General features: G+C 40.0%; 1 protein-coding gene across 1 annotated transcript in view; it reads left to right on the top strand.

The window, feature by feature from the left end:
• The window catches only part of SEMA5B (semaphorin 5B), a 249948-nt gene that overhangs the window by 173894 nt on the left and 60846 nt on the right, over positions 1–15208 (top strand). The window contains exons 7-10 of the mRNA XM_065751192.1: positions 5–67; positions 9868–9966; positions 10716–10929; positions 13411–13696. Of these exons, the coding sequence (XP_065607264.1) occupies positions 5–67; positions 9868–9966; positions 10716–10929; positions 13411–13696 (662 nt within the window). The remainder of the gene's footprint in view (positions 1–4; positions 68–9867; positions 9967–10715; positions 10930–13410; positions 13697–15208) is intronic.

Raw genomic sequence — 15208 nt, 5'->3', positions numbered from 1 at the left:
TCAGGCAACAGCATGGGGTTCAGATGAAGACACCAGGAGGTCCTGTCAAAGTAAAGGGAAAACAGAGGTAAGTTTTGCTTTGCTACAGAGATAGTATGAGTAAATTTATATTCATCATTCCATTAGAGATCCACACAGGAAGCATGTGACACTAACTTGAATTTGTCAGTCTTCAGTAGTTACCACCCCAAGTGCATGAGTACCACAGAGCAACCATTTCAAAGGCCCCCTATCCAAGTTATTAGACTTTCTCTATATGAAATTTAAAGGTAACATCACTTCTGGAGAGGACACAATTTGTGACATATCAAGGAGCAGAGTGGTGGCAGGCCCAGGGTAATATCTTGCACAGGGTTCTGATCCTGATCAGGTTGGCTTAGTCTCAGTACTCAGCAGTGAGCTGCTGACACTTGGCCTCATGGTCCTGTATTGGATACTTGTTTGCAGTTAGAACTCATCTTTGCGTAATCTACTTGAAAGTGAGAATTGAATCTGCTAGAGCACTGCTTCTCCTCATGTAGAATATCATAGAACTCCTTAGGATGCTGGTGCAGTCTGCTAAACTGTGATTCAAAGCAAGAATCCCATATCACCCACAAAATCTGGAGTTTGCAGGCATTCTGACCGAAACACAAGTCCTCTTTTGCCACATTTCTGTAAAACTAAGACAGAACTGTGTACAAAAAAGCAGGAAATACTGTAAGTTTTTGGAATCTGCTGTTGATACTATTAAGACCTCAACTCAGAGTGTCCTATTACCTAAATAGTACAACACTAAAGAGCTTTCAGTCTAAATCAAAGGAGCTGGACAAAGGATGAGAGCATAAGCATCTTCTTTGCTGTAGACTTGGACAGTCAAGCAGAGGACGGTTGTGTAGCTTGCCTGAAATCTAGAGTTCTGCCACATCTAGTTCAGTTGTTCAAACACTGGATTATATGATTTTTCATTGTTGTTGTTGTTGTTTTTAGTAAAAAACTTAAGGTGATTACAGTATTAACTTGTACATAGATAAAATACAAGCTTGAATTTTGCAAGATGTGCAACAAAGAGGTTCATGTAGTTGTGGAAAAAAGGAATATGTTTATCCTAGAACATCTTTCTGAGTTTTGTATGAGGTCTACATTATGTAGGAAAACACCATGGAGATGAAACGGATTATGTTAGGTAAACACCAAATTTGGCCAGCCGTGAGAAAAACCCAAAAGAAGATGGGCAAAATTAAAAAACTCCAAAACCCAAGACAGAAGGAATTTTTGGTCTTTATATTTTATAATATATACTCTTAAGAAAGGATTTTACTCTTTTTCTTCTCATTGTAAAAGTATTTTAGACTTCGATTGTATTCCATTGTTCATGAAGAATTTGAATTTATAACCCAGAATTATTTTGTCATCCCCCAGATAAAACCTTATGAGACTCCATGCACTTGACTGAACAAATTCTAGGATAATTTCAATTTATTGTTTTTACTGTCATGCCAAAAGAAAGCAATGATCTGAGCATCTTTGCTACTGCTGCTTCTGCCTCTGCACACTGCAAAGACTTTGCCAAATATTTCTTTGAAGATGAGGCTTGAAACAGCTGAGTTTATGCTGGTTGTGATCTAGAGCTTGAAATTGCTTGGTGGTGCAGGGACCTGGAATGTGCAGATTTGAGGAAAAATAATTAATCAGGTTGTTAGACACTTCTTGACATATAATTAATGGCAACTATGAGTGTTGACTAAGAATCTGACAAGAAAGCATGAAGCTCCAAGTAAAAGCAGAAGGGTTTTGCAGCAGTGAAGTAAACTCAGATCTCCCAAGTCTGCTTCTACTCTAGTCTGTATGACTATGGACAAGTCCCTCTTGGGGAGTCTATATATTCACTGCTTGCTATGCTGTGGAGAGGTGACTTAATGCTATCTCCAAGAAATACTGAGCTTAGCTAGCTGGTGAAGAGCTCTACTGCAGCTGAGAAGTCCAGCTCTGACCCAGTATCTTTGTCCTTGGCTGAGTAAATGCATCAAGTGAGGGCAGCACTAATGTGAGTGTTTCTATTCGTGCTTTGTGATGGAGGTAAAAGAAGAGGAGCTTTGTCTGCCTCAGCTCTGCTTTGTCAAAACTTGACTAATGGCAGTTTTCTACCTAGCACAGATGATTTGATGATAAATATGCTAAAGATTGTCAGACACTTAGATATGTAGTGATAAAGACTAGAAATAACGAGGACCTTTGGCTTTTCAGTGTAGTTTGGGTAATTTATATGTCTGGTTCGTTTTCCTTGCCTATTTAATAAAGTAGGTGTTTTAAGGTGAAGTTTTCAAAGCTACCTAATGTATTAAAATGCCTTTTTCTTATGCCTGTTGGGCATCTAAATCAAATTCTTCCCACTGCTTAGAAAATCTCTTCCCAAAATGCCTAGAGCTTTACCATAAGTAAAATAAGAAGTGCAAGAGTAAAAGCTACAAAATACGTATCACAGAAATGTAATTACTGATTATCACTCCACATTTAAATACCTATTGGCTAGAGAAAATTGTGATGAGACATCTGGTTTCCAGATTTAAGGCTACAAGGTACTATTAGGTCTTTTCTCTGACACTTTATGTAGTTCTGGCTGCAAATTTCAACTGATTATTCCAGCACTGAGTTCAGTAACTTGTGTTTGGCTACTGTACTTTTCTGAGGAAAGCAGAAAGTTTTGTCCACAAGGTCTGAAGCAAGTGGGATGACTGTATGGTTTGTTGGCTTGTTGGAATGACAAATCACCTTCTCTGTTAACAGCATGTGCTTTATTTCCTCTTTGAATCTGGACTCAGTTTTGAGTGGCTTTTTCATTTTGCTCTTCTCTGCTAGATTAAAGAGCTCTTTAGTTACTTATTTATTTATTTATTTATTTATACTTATATATATATATATTTTTTTTTTTTTGGCAGAACCATACATTGGCTCTTGTCAACTCAGTACTTCAACTTTTTGATAACATAAAAATCTGAGCTCTAAGTCATTTTTCCACTGTCCTTAAATATTTTTGTCTGCTTTCTGCACTCCAGTTTTTTCACCCATATTCTCTTGTCAGTCTCTAATGCCTGAATGTGATTGAAATAGTCTTCCACCTCTTATTTGCTCTCTTTTCATATACCCCAGCAGTTTCATAAGCTCTTCTGTCGTATGAGATCATGCAGAATTGCCTAGTCATTGTGACCACTGAATATTTTTCCCAGTTGCTCATTTGGGGCTGTAATATATCAAGGTGTACATAGAGTCCCTTTATTCCTTGATCTTTATTTTATATCTTTTTTAAAATGTATTTTGTCTGGGACCAGTTCACTAACTAACATATATCCCTGCTTTGGCCTCATTGGTAATTGCTATTTTCCTAATCTTTGGGTTATGCACAAATGTTGGTTTAAAAAGAATGTTGATTCTGGACTAGTACCCTGCCATCTGGGTCCCTGCACAAATAGCAAGTCTGTGAATAATTTCTCACTGGAGGACATTTTTTTCAGTCCACTAATTTATCAGATTTTAATCCATTAATGTGTATGTTCTTGAACCTGATTTTAAAAATAGTTCTCCAATATACGTCATGTGATATTAAAACAAATACTTCAGAAAAATCGCTTTCATTTATGTTGCTATTTTTATGAACCAAAGCTTGTGGTTTCCTCAAAGAATTGCATATGCTTTATTTTCCATGTCTCTGGAGATCCATGCTGGCTTCCACTAGTAATTATTCCTATTTTTGCAGCTTTTATAAAATACATCCTGATCAGCACCTTAAAATTCTCCCCTGGAAACCATCTACCATACCGAGAGATACTGCAGAGAACAAAATCAATGTTATGCTGCCTTTCTTTCTGTCTTCCAAGTGCTGTCACCCAGAGGTTGTAGTTAAAATGAGCGATGGATAGAGTGCAAAGGGAAGAGGTGCCACTAGATCAAAATGTATTTGATTTCATTAGGAGTTACTCAACTTCTAGTTTGTAATTAGCTAGTCTCTGCATAGCAGACCCCATCGGCCACATCCAAGGAATTTTGCCTTATAAAGAAAATTGTGGCTTTCTAAACAAGAGCCCTTTGTCATGTTTAAGCATAGAATAATTTGTTAATTTCTGAAAAACTGCACACCACCATACCACAGAATCATAGGATTTGGAAGGGATCTCTGACGATCATCTAAAGGAGCTGAGTTGAAGGGATCCACTTGAAAATGACAGTGATCCAGCTCTTACAAGCTGTCCTAAGAAATCTGTATCAAGGACAAAGTTAATGCACAAGTAACACTTCTGGTATAAGAAAGAACCAAGTGAAATCTCTGACAGGGCACCCAACTACTATGTAGTGCGGAATATGCTAGGGTAATGGAAGAACCTGATATTTCAGGCCTAAAAATGGCTCTGTCATGCAGAGGATATGCTCCCTGGTTATCTAATGTAGCTGGGAATCTCCATGCCACTTATAAATAATAGGCATCCAGACATAACAGGTGCCATATAAATCCACAGGTAAATACTTATAGTTGGGAGGCAGGCAGTATTATGGATGGTTTTTTTTCCTTCCTAACTGTTTCAAAAAATCTGAAAGTACGTTCCTAATACTCCTGCTAAGCATTCAGTGCTACAGCCCCAAAATTTGTTTCATAGTCTATTTAAAAAAAAAAAAACAACAGAAAATTGTTAGCAATTCTCTTTGGTATCCATTGCATTCAAAGCAGAAAGACAGCTTGATCAGGGACTTGGCTTAAATTGATTAATAAAATTGTTTGTCCAAAGAAATGAACACGTACATCTGAAAACATGCTAATAACTTCTTGAACACATTATATGTGATTATTTTTAAACAAACTGGATGAACGCAACAAATAAATCTTTGCTACACTCTAAAATGTGATTGCAGGGGTAACACAGAGTTCTGCTGGCTGATTCTCTGAACTGCAGGATGTATTTCAGAGCCAGTTTATCTAGTTTTATAATAAAAGGCATTTTGGATGCCTAGTGTAGCTAGTAAGTACATCTAAACAAACCAGAGGATCCAGTGTTTGAGAGCAGGAAGGCCAGAGCAGTGGGACCTGACGGTTCAATGGAGAAAATGAAGTCTTCTCTTCAGTTGCAGAAATCAGTAATAACCTAGCATGCAATAGAGCAGGAGCCCGCTCTGGATATACCTGACCACACATCGTTGCCTGAGTGCTTTTGTCTACCCATGGTGACTCCATATAGGTGTTGGGAAGAACCTAGCTACGCAAAAGTAATGTGCAGGACAACTTGCATGAGTAGAGAAACATCCTCCCATCATGGTAACATCTCCTGAAACAAGAATTCCTCTTTCTGAAGTGTATGGATTTCTTTTTATGGCATTGTTGGCGTAGCCAAGAGGAGCTGAATGTAAAAGAGGAGCAAGTTTTGCAAGAAGTAACTCCTTGGCCCCTACTGATGTAGCTGGGAAGAACAGGCAGGCTTTGGGTCATCATTGACCAGTTTTGTCAAAAACTTGCTATTTCTACTCTAGATGTCCTTATTCTCCATATAAACCCCATCTACCTGTTTTATCTTGCTGTGTTCTGGCCTCAGTGAACTCCTGGCAGGGAGTTCTGTGGATTAATTGCTCGTTGTGTGAAACTATTTTCATTATTTTGTAGCTCTGTCAGAAGGTCGTAACTGTGCTTTTGCCAAGTTTCATCCCATTTCTCCTCTTATCGACTCTGGCCTAACCCCAAAGTAAATTTCTCTATTCTGAAGAGTTTGTGCTTCTTTACTGAGGACAACAGACTGTCTGAAACAGCTATTTTCCTGATAGAGCATGTAACTGCGTTTTTAATCTATGATTAAAATGTATTGATTGGTACGTGATGAAATAGTGTTAGCCTAAAAAAAAGAAAAAGAATCAAAAATGAGATCTCTGAAAACAGAGCTTAAGTGATTTATTCAGAGGCCAATTAAAGCAGTGCCCACATGACTTTTGAAGGAAAAGTATATCTGGACAATGAGATTAAGGGCTTATAACATTTTGGAACTCCTGTGTTCAGAGATGACAGATGAAACGACTCAAGAAGCACCTACAGCTGACTTATTCTGTACATCCTGGAAATGTCTTCTTGAATTTTACCTCAGACTGAAACCAGCAGGAGTTCAGCCCCTCCATTTGCCAATCTGTCCGCACAAATGAAGGGAGTAGCACTCTTGGTTCTTGGATTAGAAATGTGCTTTTCAAAGCAGCCTGACATCTGTATTGCTGGAAAGAGGCCTGCTCCTATCCTCAGTAGTGGACGTTATGGCATTCACAGACACAGCTAGAGCTAAATGTTGCAAAAATGAAACAAATGTGAACAGGCTTAAAGTGAAGAGAGGCATGAGGAGATTCTGTAGAGCTTATTCTCTTACAAACAATGAGACATATGCCCTGTAGTGTTGAGCATTATAAGTCATGTGCTCTCCGTAGGAAAACAAGGGTCTTCAGGCTAGGCAAATGTGATTTCTGCTCAGTGAAAGGCCTTATCTCCAAAAAGGGACCGATACCAGATATTCTGAAGGAGTGAGAACCTTACAATCAGTAACATCCAATTCTGAAGAAAATTAGAGAGATTCTTAATGCTCTGGCAGTGAGCCACAGGTTTTTATCAGCTGCGCCATATATTTAATGATAATCCCAACTAATATAACCGCGTTATTCTCATTAACCACATAAATATTGAGTTTTCCCCCTTTATTTAAGTCCTTAATCTCATGATCCCTATAATATCTTCTGGTGATGAGCTCTGCAGACTGATCATACACAGATTGAACTGTCTATTCCATAATGTGAGAGCAGGATCCAAGCACTGTTTTGTCTGGAAAGAGCTGGGGTTCAAGCTTGCCAGGTTTTCCAGCGATGTTAAAGTCCATCTCAGTTTTGCCTCCTGCATACTGAGTTTTCCAGCCACATGAAATAAACTGCACTAAGTAGCTCCTATTTTCTGTAAGTGCTTATGAAATAATTTTACTAAACATTTGCCTCAGCTACAGATTATTGTAGAGAGCAGCATGGTGGATGACTTATCAGAGCAAATCCAGGCTGGCTTGAAAAACACAGAGAAACCTGTTCCTTTCCAGGTGTTTTTTTTTTTTTTGTTTTTGTTTTTTTTTGAGAACAGGATAGAAAAGGGATCTAATGTAGATTTCACCAACAGTGAAATATCTCAGAGTCTGGGACATTTAAATGATACAGCTGCTTCTTTCCTTTTCTTGAAGTTTTTCATAGTCTGATGTGATTGGCAGTGGGTACAGCAATAAGAAGTACCAGATGAGCACAGTATTCCTCTTAAAGCCTGGCAGGTTAGAAAGACTGGATCTGGTAGTTAAATCCTTGTTGCTGTTTCTCAGGGTCTCTTCTCATTCAGTGTGTCACCATGGCAAACCCTGTAGCACCTGTGTATTTTGATTCCCCTAGCCAAGAGAACAGGGAAGATAATGGACATCCATTTCAGAATATTACTTAATGATGTACAAATTGCTTTGAGACCACTGGAGGAAAAGTAAATGCTATCCTTGCTTTTCCTTTAAAAGTGTGGCATGCTTTCACCACCATTAGCAAGGCAAGTCCAGGGAAAAAGTCTACTCAGAGCCTGGACAGTTAATTCATAGGAATAATTATAGTTGGATATGGCCCACACCTAGGAGCGTTAATATCTAAACAGGGTAGAAAGCAACTACTGGGCACCCCAGTTCCTGCCTTTTACAGCCAGTGACATAATCATTGGCCCTGGTTCATCCAGCTCCCTGAGAAGTATCAGCTGTGTCAAATGTTTCCAATCTAATACCTCATCCGTACTGACTGTGCTCTTGCACAGAGCTAGCACAGTTGGGAATGGGCTGGAAGTCACAGATGAAATATTTTGGTGCAGATTCAGACAGCAGCAGATATTTTTGCTCAGTATGGTTTCTCTCCTGTTTCAATAAATGACCTCTGCTTTTGACTGAATGAGTACAAATAAAACCACGCTTAATTAGGCTAAAATAAGGATCTCACCAGCATCCCTACTGACCTGGGCTACTGCGTCTTGGAGCAATGTGTGCAGCAGTAGACTCCAGAAAACCATCCAGCGTGGTCTCAGAAAAAATCTTGTTTTTATGTGCTAGCTTCTCAGCTGGAAACATCTTTATAGAAAGTGAAGTTTGTTAATTTGTAATATAGGTCTGTGCAAAGAAGAGAATTCTGCAAATTAGGATTTTAGATTTCTGCCAGACAGAGATTTATTTAGGAATATATTGAAGTATCTATGCAGGAAAGGATGCAAAAGGGTAAATGGTGTTAGCTGTTTTAGGGCAGATGCTGTGTTCAGATTGCACAAAGCAGAGAAAGGTGGAAGCAGAGAGGAGCAGGTAGATTTTCTCACGCTGTGTGAAATTTGGGTACAGAGCTGCATTCTAAGTTAGACGCTGCATCAATCACATCCTGAAAACAAAACTTGGGGAGAGAAGCCCATACCTTTTTATATAGCATTTCCTCGATGTTTTCTGGTCCTTCACAGTTAAATATATGGTGTTGCTAATATTTTGTGTACTGGATAGCTGCACTTTGCTGAAACAGGAGTGTTGGATTGCCCCAGTTATGAATTTAGGCTCCTGTTACTGAGTTCTGAGTGTTACGTGTTGGATCCCCAAAGCTCAGCTGAGATGTTAGTGGCAGCTCCCATGCTGCGGCCTCCACCTAGGCCAGGCTGGCAACAGTCTTCTTCATTCCAAAGCAAGCCCTAGTTGCTGGTTTGTGGCTGATGCTAGTGGGTTTCCTCTAAATGCCATCCTTCAGCAAGTTGATTTCCATACAACAAATGAAAGGAGATAGAACTTAATGCAGCTAAGCAAGCCTCTTCCTTTCCCGATGATGCAGAGTATTTTTACACTGCTGACTCTTGCAGATGAAGTCTTCAGGTAAATGCCCAGCAGTGTGGAGCACTGCAAGATGGGAGCTCACAGAGTGAATGCTGCTTATGGAAGAAGAAGTGATGTCTGCAGCTGTAGGCTCAGCTTAGTGGCAAATTATGATCTGTTGAGGGAGGAAAGCAAAGCAGATGGCATTGTCTTTTTAACAAAGTTCTTCTTTTCCCAGATAAAAGTGATAGGACAAGCGATAACAACCTTAAGTTGTGTTGGATGTTAGGAAAAATTTCTTCTCAGAAAGAGTGGTGAGGTATTAGCACAGGCTGCCCAGGGAGGTGGTGGAGTTGCTGTTCCTGGAGGTGTTCAAGAACTGTGGAGATGTGGCACTGAGGGACATAGTGAGTACAATAGGGATGGGTTGAGGTCAGAATGGATGATCTTCGTGGTCTTTCCAACCTTAATGATTCTATGAAATGGTTGTGCGGTTGCAAAGAGGGGATTTGTCACTTCTCTCTTCCTGTACTGAAAGGGAAACTCCTTCCATGATGGAAAACCTGAGCTTAGATGCTTATAGTGCAAGGAAGTGACAGGCTGTGGCAGCACAAGATTATCTCTTCTAGGGTGGTGCATTGAAGAGAAATTCCTGAGTTTTGTGCCTGGGTAATGTAAAAGCCAGGAAAAACAGGGCAGAAATATCATGAAAAGAGGGAGGATTCCTCCTCCAGTCTAAGCAGAACACAGAAAGAGCCAGTTGTGTAGCTAACACAGAGTCAGCCTGATAGATAAAATCCTAACCAGAGACTATTTGTGCAGGGCTATGATTAGAGAGGTAAGCAGCAATTTTGGCTTGCTTGCTGACACTGCTAGCTCCCTGCAGCTGAGCACTACTGCAGAGTGTGATGCAACTAATCTTGGTCCAAATTAGCTCTAGGGAAGGTGCATTCCATCTGTAATGCAGGTACTTTCTAAAATCATAAAGAATCCTGGAGTCTCAAAATTCATTTGTCTTTGTCTTGTGTCCCTACAGGAAGAGTGCCAGAACTATGTCCGTGTGCTGATTGTTTTTGGCAAGAAGGTTTTTACCTGTGGTACCAATGCCTTTTCACCAGTGTGTTCCAGTCGTCAGGTCTGTTTTACCTCTTTTGTGGTGAAGGAGAGGGCTGTATACATGCACAGGGGAATGCCAGCCATTGGCAGTGCATCACAGGAGCAGAGAATATGTTTCAAGTCCAGTTGATCTGGAACTGTTTTGATTTTGGTCTTTGGGACCCTTTGGGTTGCTTTGAAGCAGTGGGTGTATCCACAGGCAGGGAGCAAAAATCTTTGTGTTGTGGACCAGCTAGATCTAGACAAGGTACTGCTTGTGTAAGCCTTGGGTATACTGTTGCGAATGGGGAAAATAGACAGGCTTAGTTGTGAGGGTCTCCTGACCTGAATACTTAACATGTTTCATTCAAAATAAGTGACACAACTCCCCTTGGCTTCAAGGGTTGTGGGAGTGGGTCCAGAGTAATGTTAACTTTTATGTTTTTTAATGCCAGTATACATTCAGAAGGTATCTGTGGAAGATGGCAAATCTATGCTAGAAGGGAAGCACCTGATTACCCTAAGTGGGTGGGGGTCTGTAGACTTTATTGACAAGGGGAGTCATGCTTCTTACAAAGCAGTAGAGTTAGTGAGGCTCAAACACAACTTCTTACAGTAGTAAACGATGTATGCAAAGGTCAATTTACAGTCATTGCTGGCATTACTGCTTTCTAGCTGCCTGTTTTTTTACAACCAGGGCTTTGCTTGTAGGTACTCATGGGCAAACAGAATTCTCTGTACAAAAGCCAGCTGCTCTTTACATTCTCTCTTCTCTTGTTTTAAATACAGGTAGGAAATCTTAGCAAAATCATTGACAGAATTAATGGAGTGGCTCGGTGCCCGTATGACCCCCGGCATAACTCAACAGCTGTGATTACATCACGAGGAGAACTCTATGCTGCAACTGTAATTGATTTCTCTGGACGGGATCCTGCTATTTACCGCAGCCTTGGAAATGTTCCCCCACTCAGGACAGCACAATACAACTCCAAGTGGCTCAATGGTAAAGTCTTGTGGGTCATATATGAGCAAGAGGTGTATTAAAGTCAACTTGGCATGCTTGTAAATCTTTCCCTCTGTTTTTATGTTGGAATACAGAGTTACAGTGGGGATGAGCTTCTGGTACAATAGTCAGTGCAGCTTAGAAGATGTTTAAAAATAGTCTGGAAGTTGGTATCGAATATGGAAAGTGGGTCTTGACAGTTTACTTAATATAGTTATGAGTCTATCTTCTAAGACAACTAAATGCATCCTTTTAACAAGAAAATCTCTCAGAGATTTGTAGATCTACTTTACATAAAGCCTCATATTGTTGACCCAGCTCTGCAATTTATTGAGCACCTCTACCTCCACTGACTCAGCTGAAAATGGTTGGTTGCTCTACAAGATCAGTTTGAAAATGAGAAATTTCACAGCAAGTTATATTCCATGTAAACCTGTGCTGTTGTGGATTTATAGGTTATGAAAAGCATGTGTTACCACATTGTGATAATACTGTGCATTAAGCAAGCTATAGAATTTCAACTGGTAAATCCTGCACGAAGAAGCTATCTTCTGACAGAACATCTTGTCAGAGCAGACTTTTGGCCCAGCTATGTTGACCAAATATTCAGAATCTTTCTGTTGAATTCTAGAACCTTTTGATCAAGGACACAAACAGTGAGACTTGATGAGCTTAATGAGACTAAACTGAGCTTCTGCAAACATTCCTATATAAGGTCGGCATGAAGAGTAGAAGTCATAGGAGGATGTCATCAGGCACGACTGAACTAGGACGAAGAAGCAGTATAACTCATATACACTCATTAGAAGTACATGCTTGTTGTCTGTGCATAAATTAAGAATTCAGAAGGAAGTCACATTGGAACAGGGGTGTTTAAAGATGGACAAACTGAGTTTCTAGCCTGTTGTTGGAAAAGCTACTTTGACTCTTGGATTTATGATTTTGTGCAGTGTCAGTGTCTTTGGAGTAATTTCATCTTCTTTTACCTTTTCAACAAGAAACAGAAAAAGATGATTCAGAGAAGAGCCATGGAGTGATTTGAGTTGGGAAGTCCACCTCACAGTGAGAGACTTAAGGAGCTCAATTTATTTATCTTTCTGAAAAGGAGATAAAAGGTGTTTTGCTCATGATATGGAAGTACTTACATCAGGAGAAGATCTCTGGCAGGATGTAGTTATTCAATCTAGCAGAAAAGTCATGACAAGTCTGTAACTGAGAAGTAAAACCAGATAATGTCAAATGGAAGGAGTAGTTCAGGTTGCAGCTGGGGCAGTTTTCAGTCATTTGGACAAGTCACTGAGGAAAGAGATGGATGTGATTTTGCTGTGTGACTTTGTCCTGTAAGATGAGATTTTCTTTGAAAGGTGTGGTCTAATTCACCTGCTAGTTGTAGGATCTAATGGTGGTCCTACAGGCTGTTATTCTCTGATTTGTTAGACAGAAGGTCAGATTGGTGATTACAACTATCCCTCCAAGGTTCACAATTTGTAAGTTTGGTCAGAGATGCCTTGCAGTGCCCTCCCCTCTCTACCTTATTTTACCTCTGAAGGCCGCCTTGCAGCACCATCAGTCTGCCCTCCTCTTCCTCGTCCGCACTCTGTTCTCCTATCATTCCTGGACTGCAGCATTAAAGGAATTCGGCACTCCTCTTTTTCCTTTTTCTTGAGCATTTCTCAAAAATGAGCATCGTTAAAGCACCCTGTAAAAACAACTGGATTTTGTTGTTGTTGTTGCTTAGTCGGATATTATTCATTGGCCAATCTTTTCTCTTTGCCAAATAAACTGTTGGGATGAAAGACTGAACACTTTAAAGCTTTGTTAAATGCCTAATCAAAGTGTTTTCTACAAACCAATGCCAAGTTCTTTTCATTTCTTGTGAAAATAGTAAAAACAATTGCAGAAGAAGAAAGAATTAAGGAGTACTTGCTTTGATACTGTCAGTTTGTGGTGTGGTTTTGTTCTATGGACATAAGATAATCTTTTGTGCCTTAGAAACTGGAAAGGCTTTGTGATAAAAGCCAGATGTGACTGCGCTGGGAAAATAGGTTGAGTGTTTCAGTTCAGCAGCCTGGGGAATTGAGCGGATGCAAACAGCATATTTAATACTCCATAAGATGCACTTCAGAAAAGAATAGGTAAAGGAACCCAATGGAAAAGCTTTATATTGTAAAATGACTACAGGTAAGGAGAGTAGTGCATAGGCAAAGTGTTAAACTCTTCTTTGACTCAAGTCAGTAGCAGCTTTGCCAGTGAAGTGGGGAAATGATGGGTTCTTTCCCAGATCTGAAAGATGGAGCTAGAGCTCTACCGCCTTATATTATTATTCTCATCTACTGTTCTTATGCCTGCTGCTGACTCCAAACTCCCTGTGGTCACAGCTTTGACAGCCTGTATAGAGGGAGCTGGCTGCAATGCATTGGGCAAGTTGAGCATGGATTGATTTCTGACCTGTATAAATCTCTTCACATGTTTGTTTTTCAGAGCCTAACTTTATTGCTGCCTATGACATCGGTTTGTTCACCTACTTCTTTTTCCGAGAGAATGCAGTAGAACACGACTGTGGCAAAACAGTATATTCTCGTGTGGCCAGGGTCTGCAAAAATGACATTGGAGGAAGATTTTTGCTGGAGGACACATGGACAACTTTCATGAAGGCCAGGCTGAACTGCTCCCGTGCTGGAGAAATCCCTTTCTATTACAACGAATTGCAAAGCACCTTCTACCTTCCTGAGCAAGACCTGATCTATGGTGTCTTCACCACTAATGTGTAAGTTACACTGTTTTTACTGTCCTCCGGTGCTCAGCAGTCTGAGACTGACAATACCCTGATTTCTTAGGCAGCCTGAGCAACAGTTTTAGGAAGATCCTTTGGTTAACACAAAGGAATAGGTAGGTTTGTATTATCCATCATGGCAACAGTGCTTTAGGATAGTGTTTTCAGTCCATTGTTCATGTTTGTCAGGGGTTCCTAAAAGTCGATGGTACATTTCTAACTTACCTAATTTTATATAAACTTGAGCTGTAACAGACTTCTGTAGCTGTAACAGATTTTCTGTAGTGGCGATGTTACTTATGTAGTTCAAAGAGCTGACCTGAAAATGACCTAGGAGACAAATGATTTTTTTTTCAGCTAGGTTTACTGCCTGGATGATCTGAAACTATTGTGTGAACATCAGGGCTGGCCCTAGAAATGAGCAGATATATACACTTAGAGAGAAGGATTAAAAGGAGAAGGAAGAGGCAAACAGCATCGCAATAGCTTATACTGAAATCAGCGTAAACTGCTGCTAAACAATACATTATAGATGCAAGGTCATGCAGGCCGTACGGCTTTCGACGTTTCTAAGTGGATCTGTATCTCTGCTGCAAACAGACTCAGGACCACAAATCAAAAGCAGCGTTAGAACTCCAGGGGGAAGGAATGATTTCTGAAACTTTATAATCACCTTTTCTTGTCTTGATATTGAAAAAACTTGTAATTGGAATGATTTAGTGTAGCTGGGAAGGCAGAAAGGAGAAGTTAATTAAAAAATATATTAAAAAACTCATAATGTATTTTTTTAAGAAAGAAAAACTCAAATAACTTTTTCTCTGGGGCCCAAGGCTAGGATGATAAGTTTCAGGCTATAACTAGTCTGTGTGGTATTGAGTTTCAATAATACATGTCCTCTAGGGGGGTGTTATCCTGATGTGTAAACTGGAGAGTGGAAATCTGAGGTAGTTACTCCACCTGACAATCACTCAAAACGCCTTTCTCGTGGCCAACTTCTTTGGGGCTATTTTTGCTATGGAGTACTGTTCAATAGGAATAAGGATATGGACCCATGGATATGAATAAGAATATGAAGCCTCTTTGAACTGCAGAACTAGTGTGTGTGCTTTCTTCTATGAGAGTGAACAGAGACAAAATTATATTCCCAGTTTGTAAATGCCAAGAAGTAGGTAAGTGTTTGGCCACCCTCATTTGCCTTCCATGTTTGGCTTCTGCACTTCTGTTGCCAGCACCAGCCAAAAGCAAGCCTTTGAAGAAGCAACTAGAAAAGGTTTGAGGAGTCTCCCTTCTTAAAGAGTTTCAAAAGCCACCTAGGCATGGCCCTGAGCAATCTGTTCTGGGTGTCCCTGCTCGTGCAACAGTTGGATGAGGTGGATACAGAGGCAAAAAAATATACATGGTTGAGCACTGGACCTTGACTGTGAGTTTTTATCTATTGTGGTTTTGAGCTGCTCCCCTCCAAAAAAAATATTTATAGGCTGTTAGTGAAACTTCCTGAATATGAAA

Source organism: Cyrtonyx montezumae, unplaced genomic scaffold (assembly GCF_038088225.1).
Source record: "Cyrtonyx montezumae isolate F1298 unplaced genomic scaffold, pur_monq_1.0 scaffold_7, whole genome shotgun sequence".
Classification (NCBI taxonomy): domain Eukaryota; kingdom Metazoa; phylum Chordata; class Aves; order Galliformes; family Odontophoridae; genus Cyrtonyx; species Cyrtonyx montezumae.
This window is presented reverse-complemented; position numbering and strand designations above follow the sequence as displayed.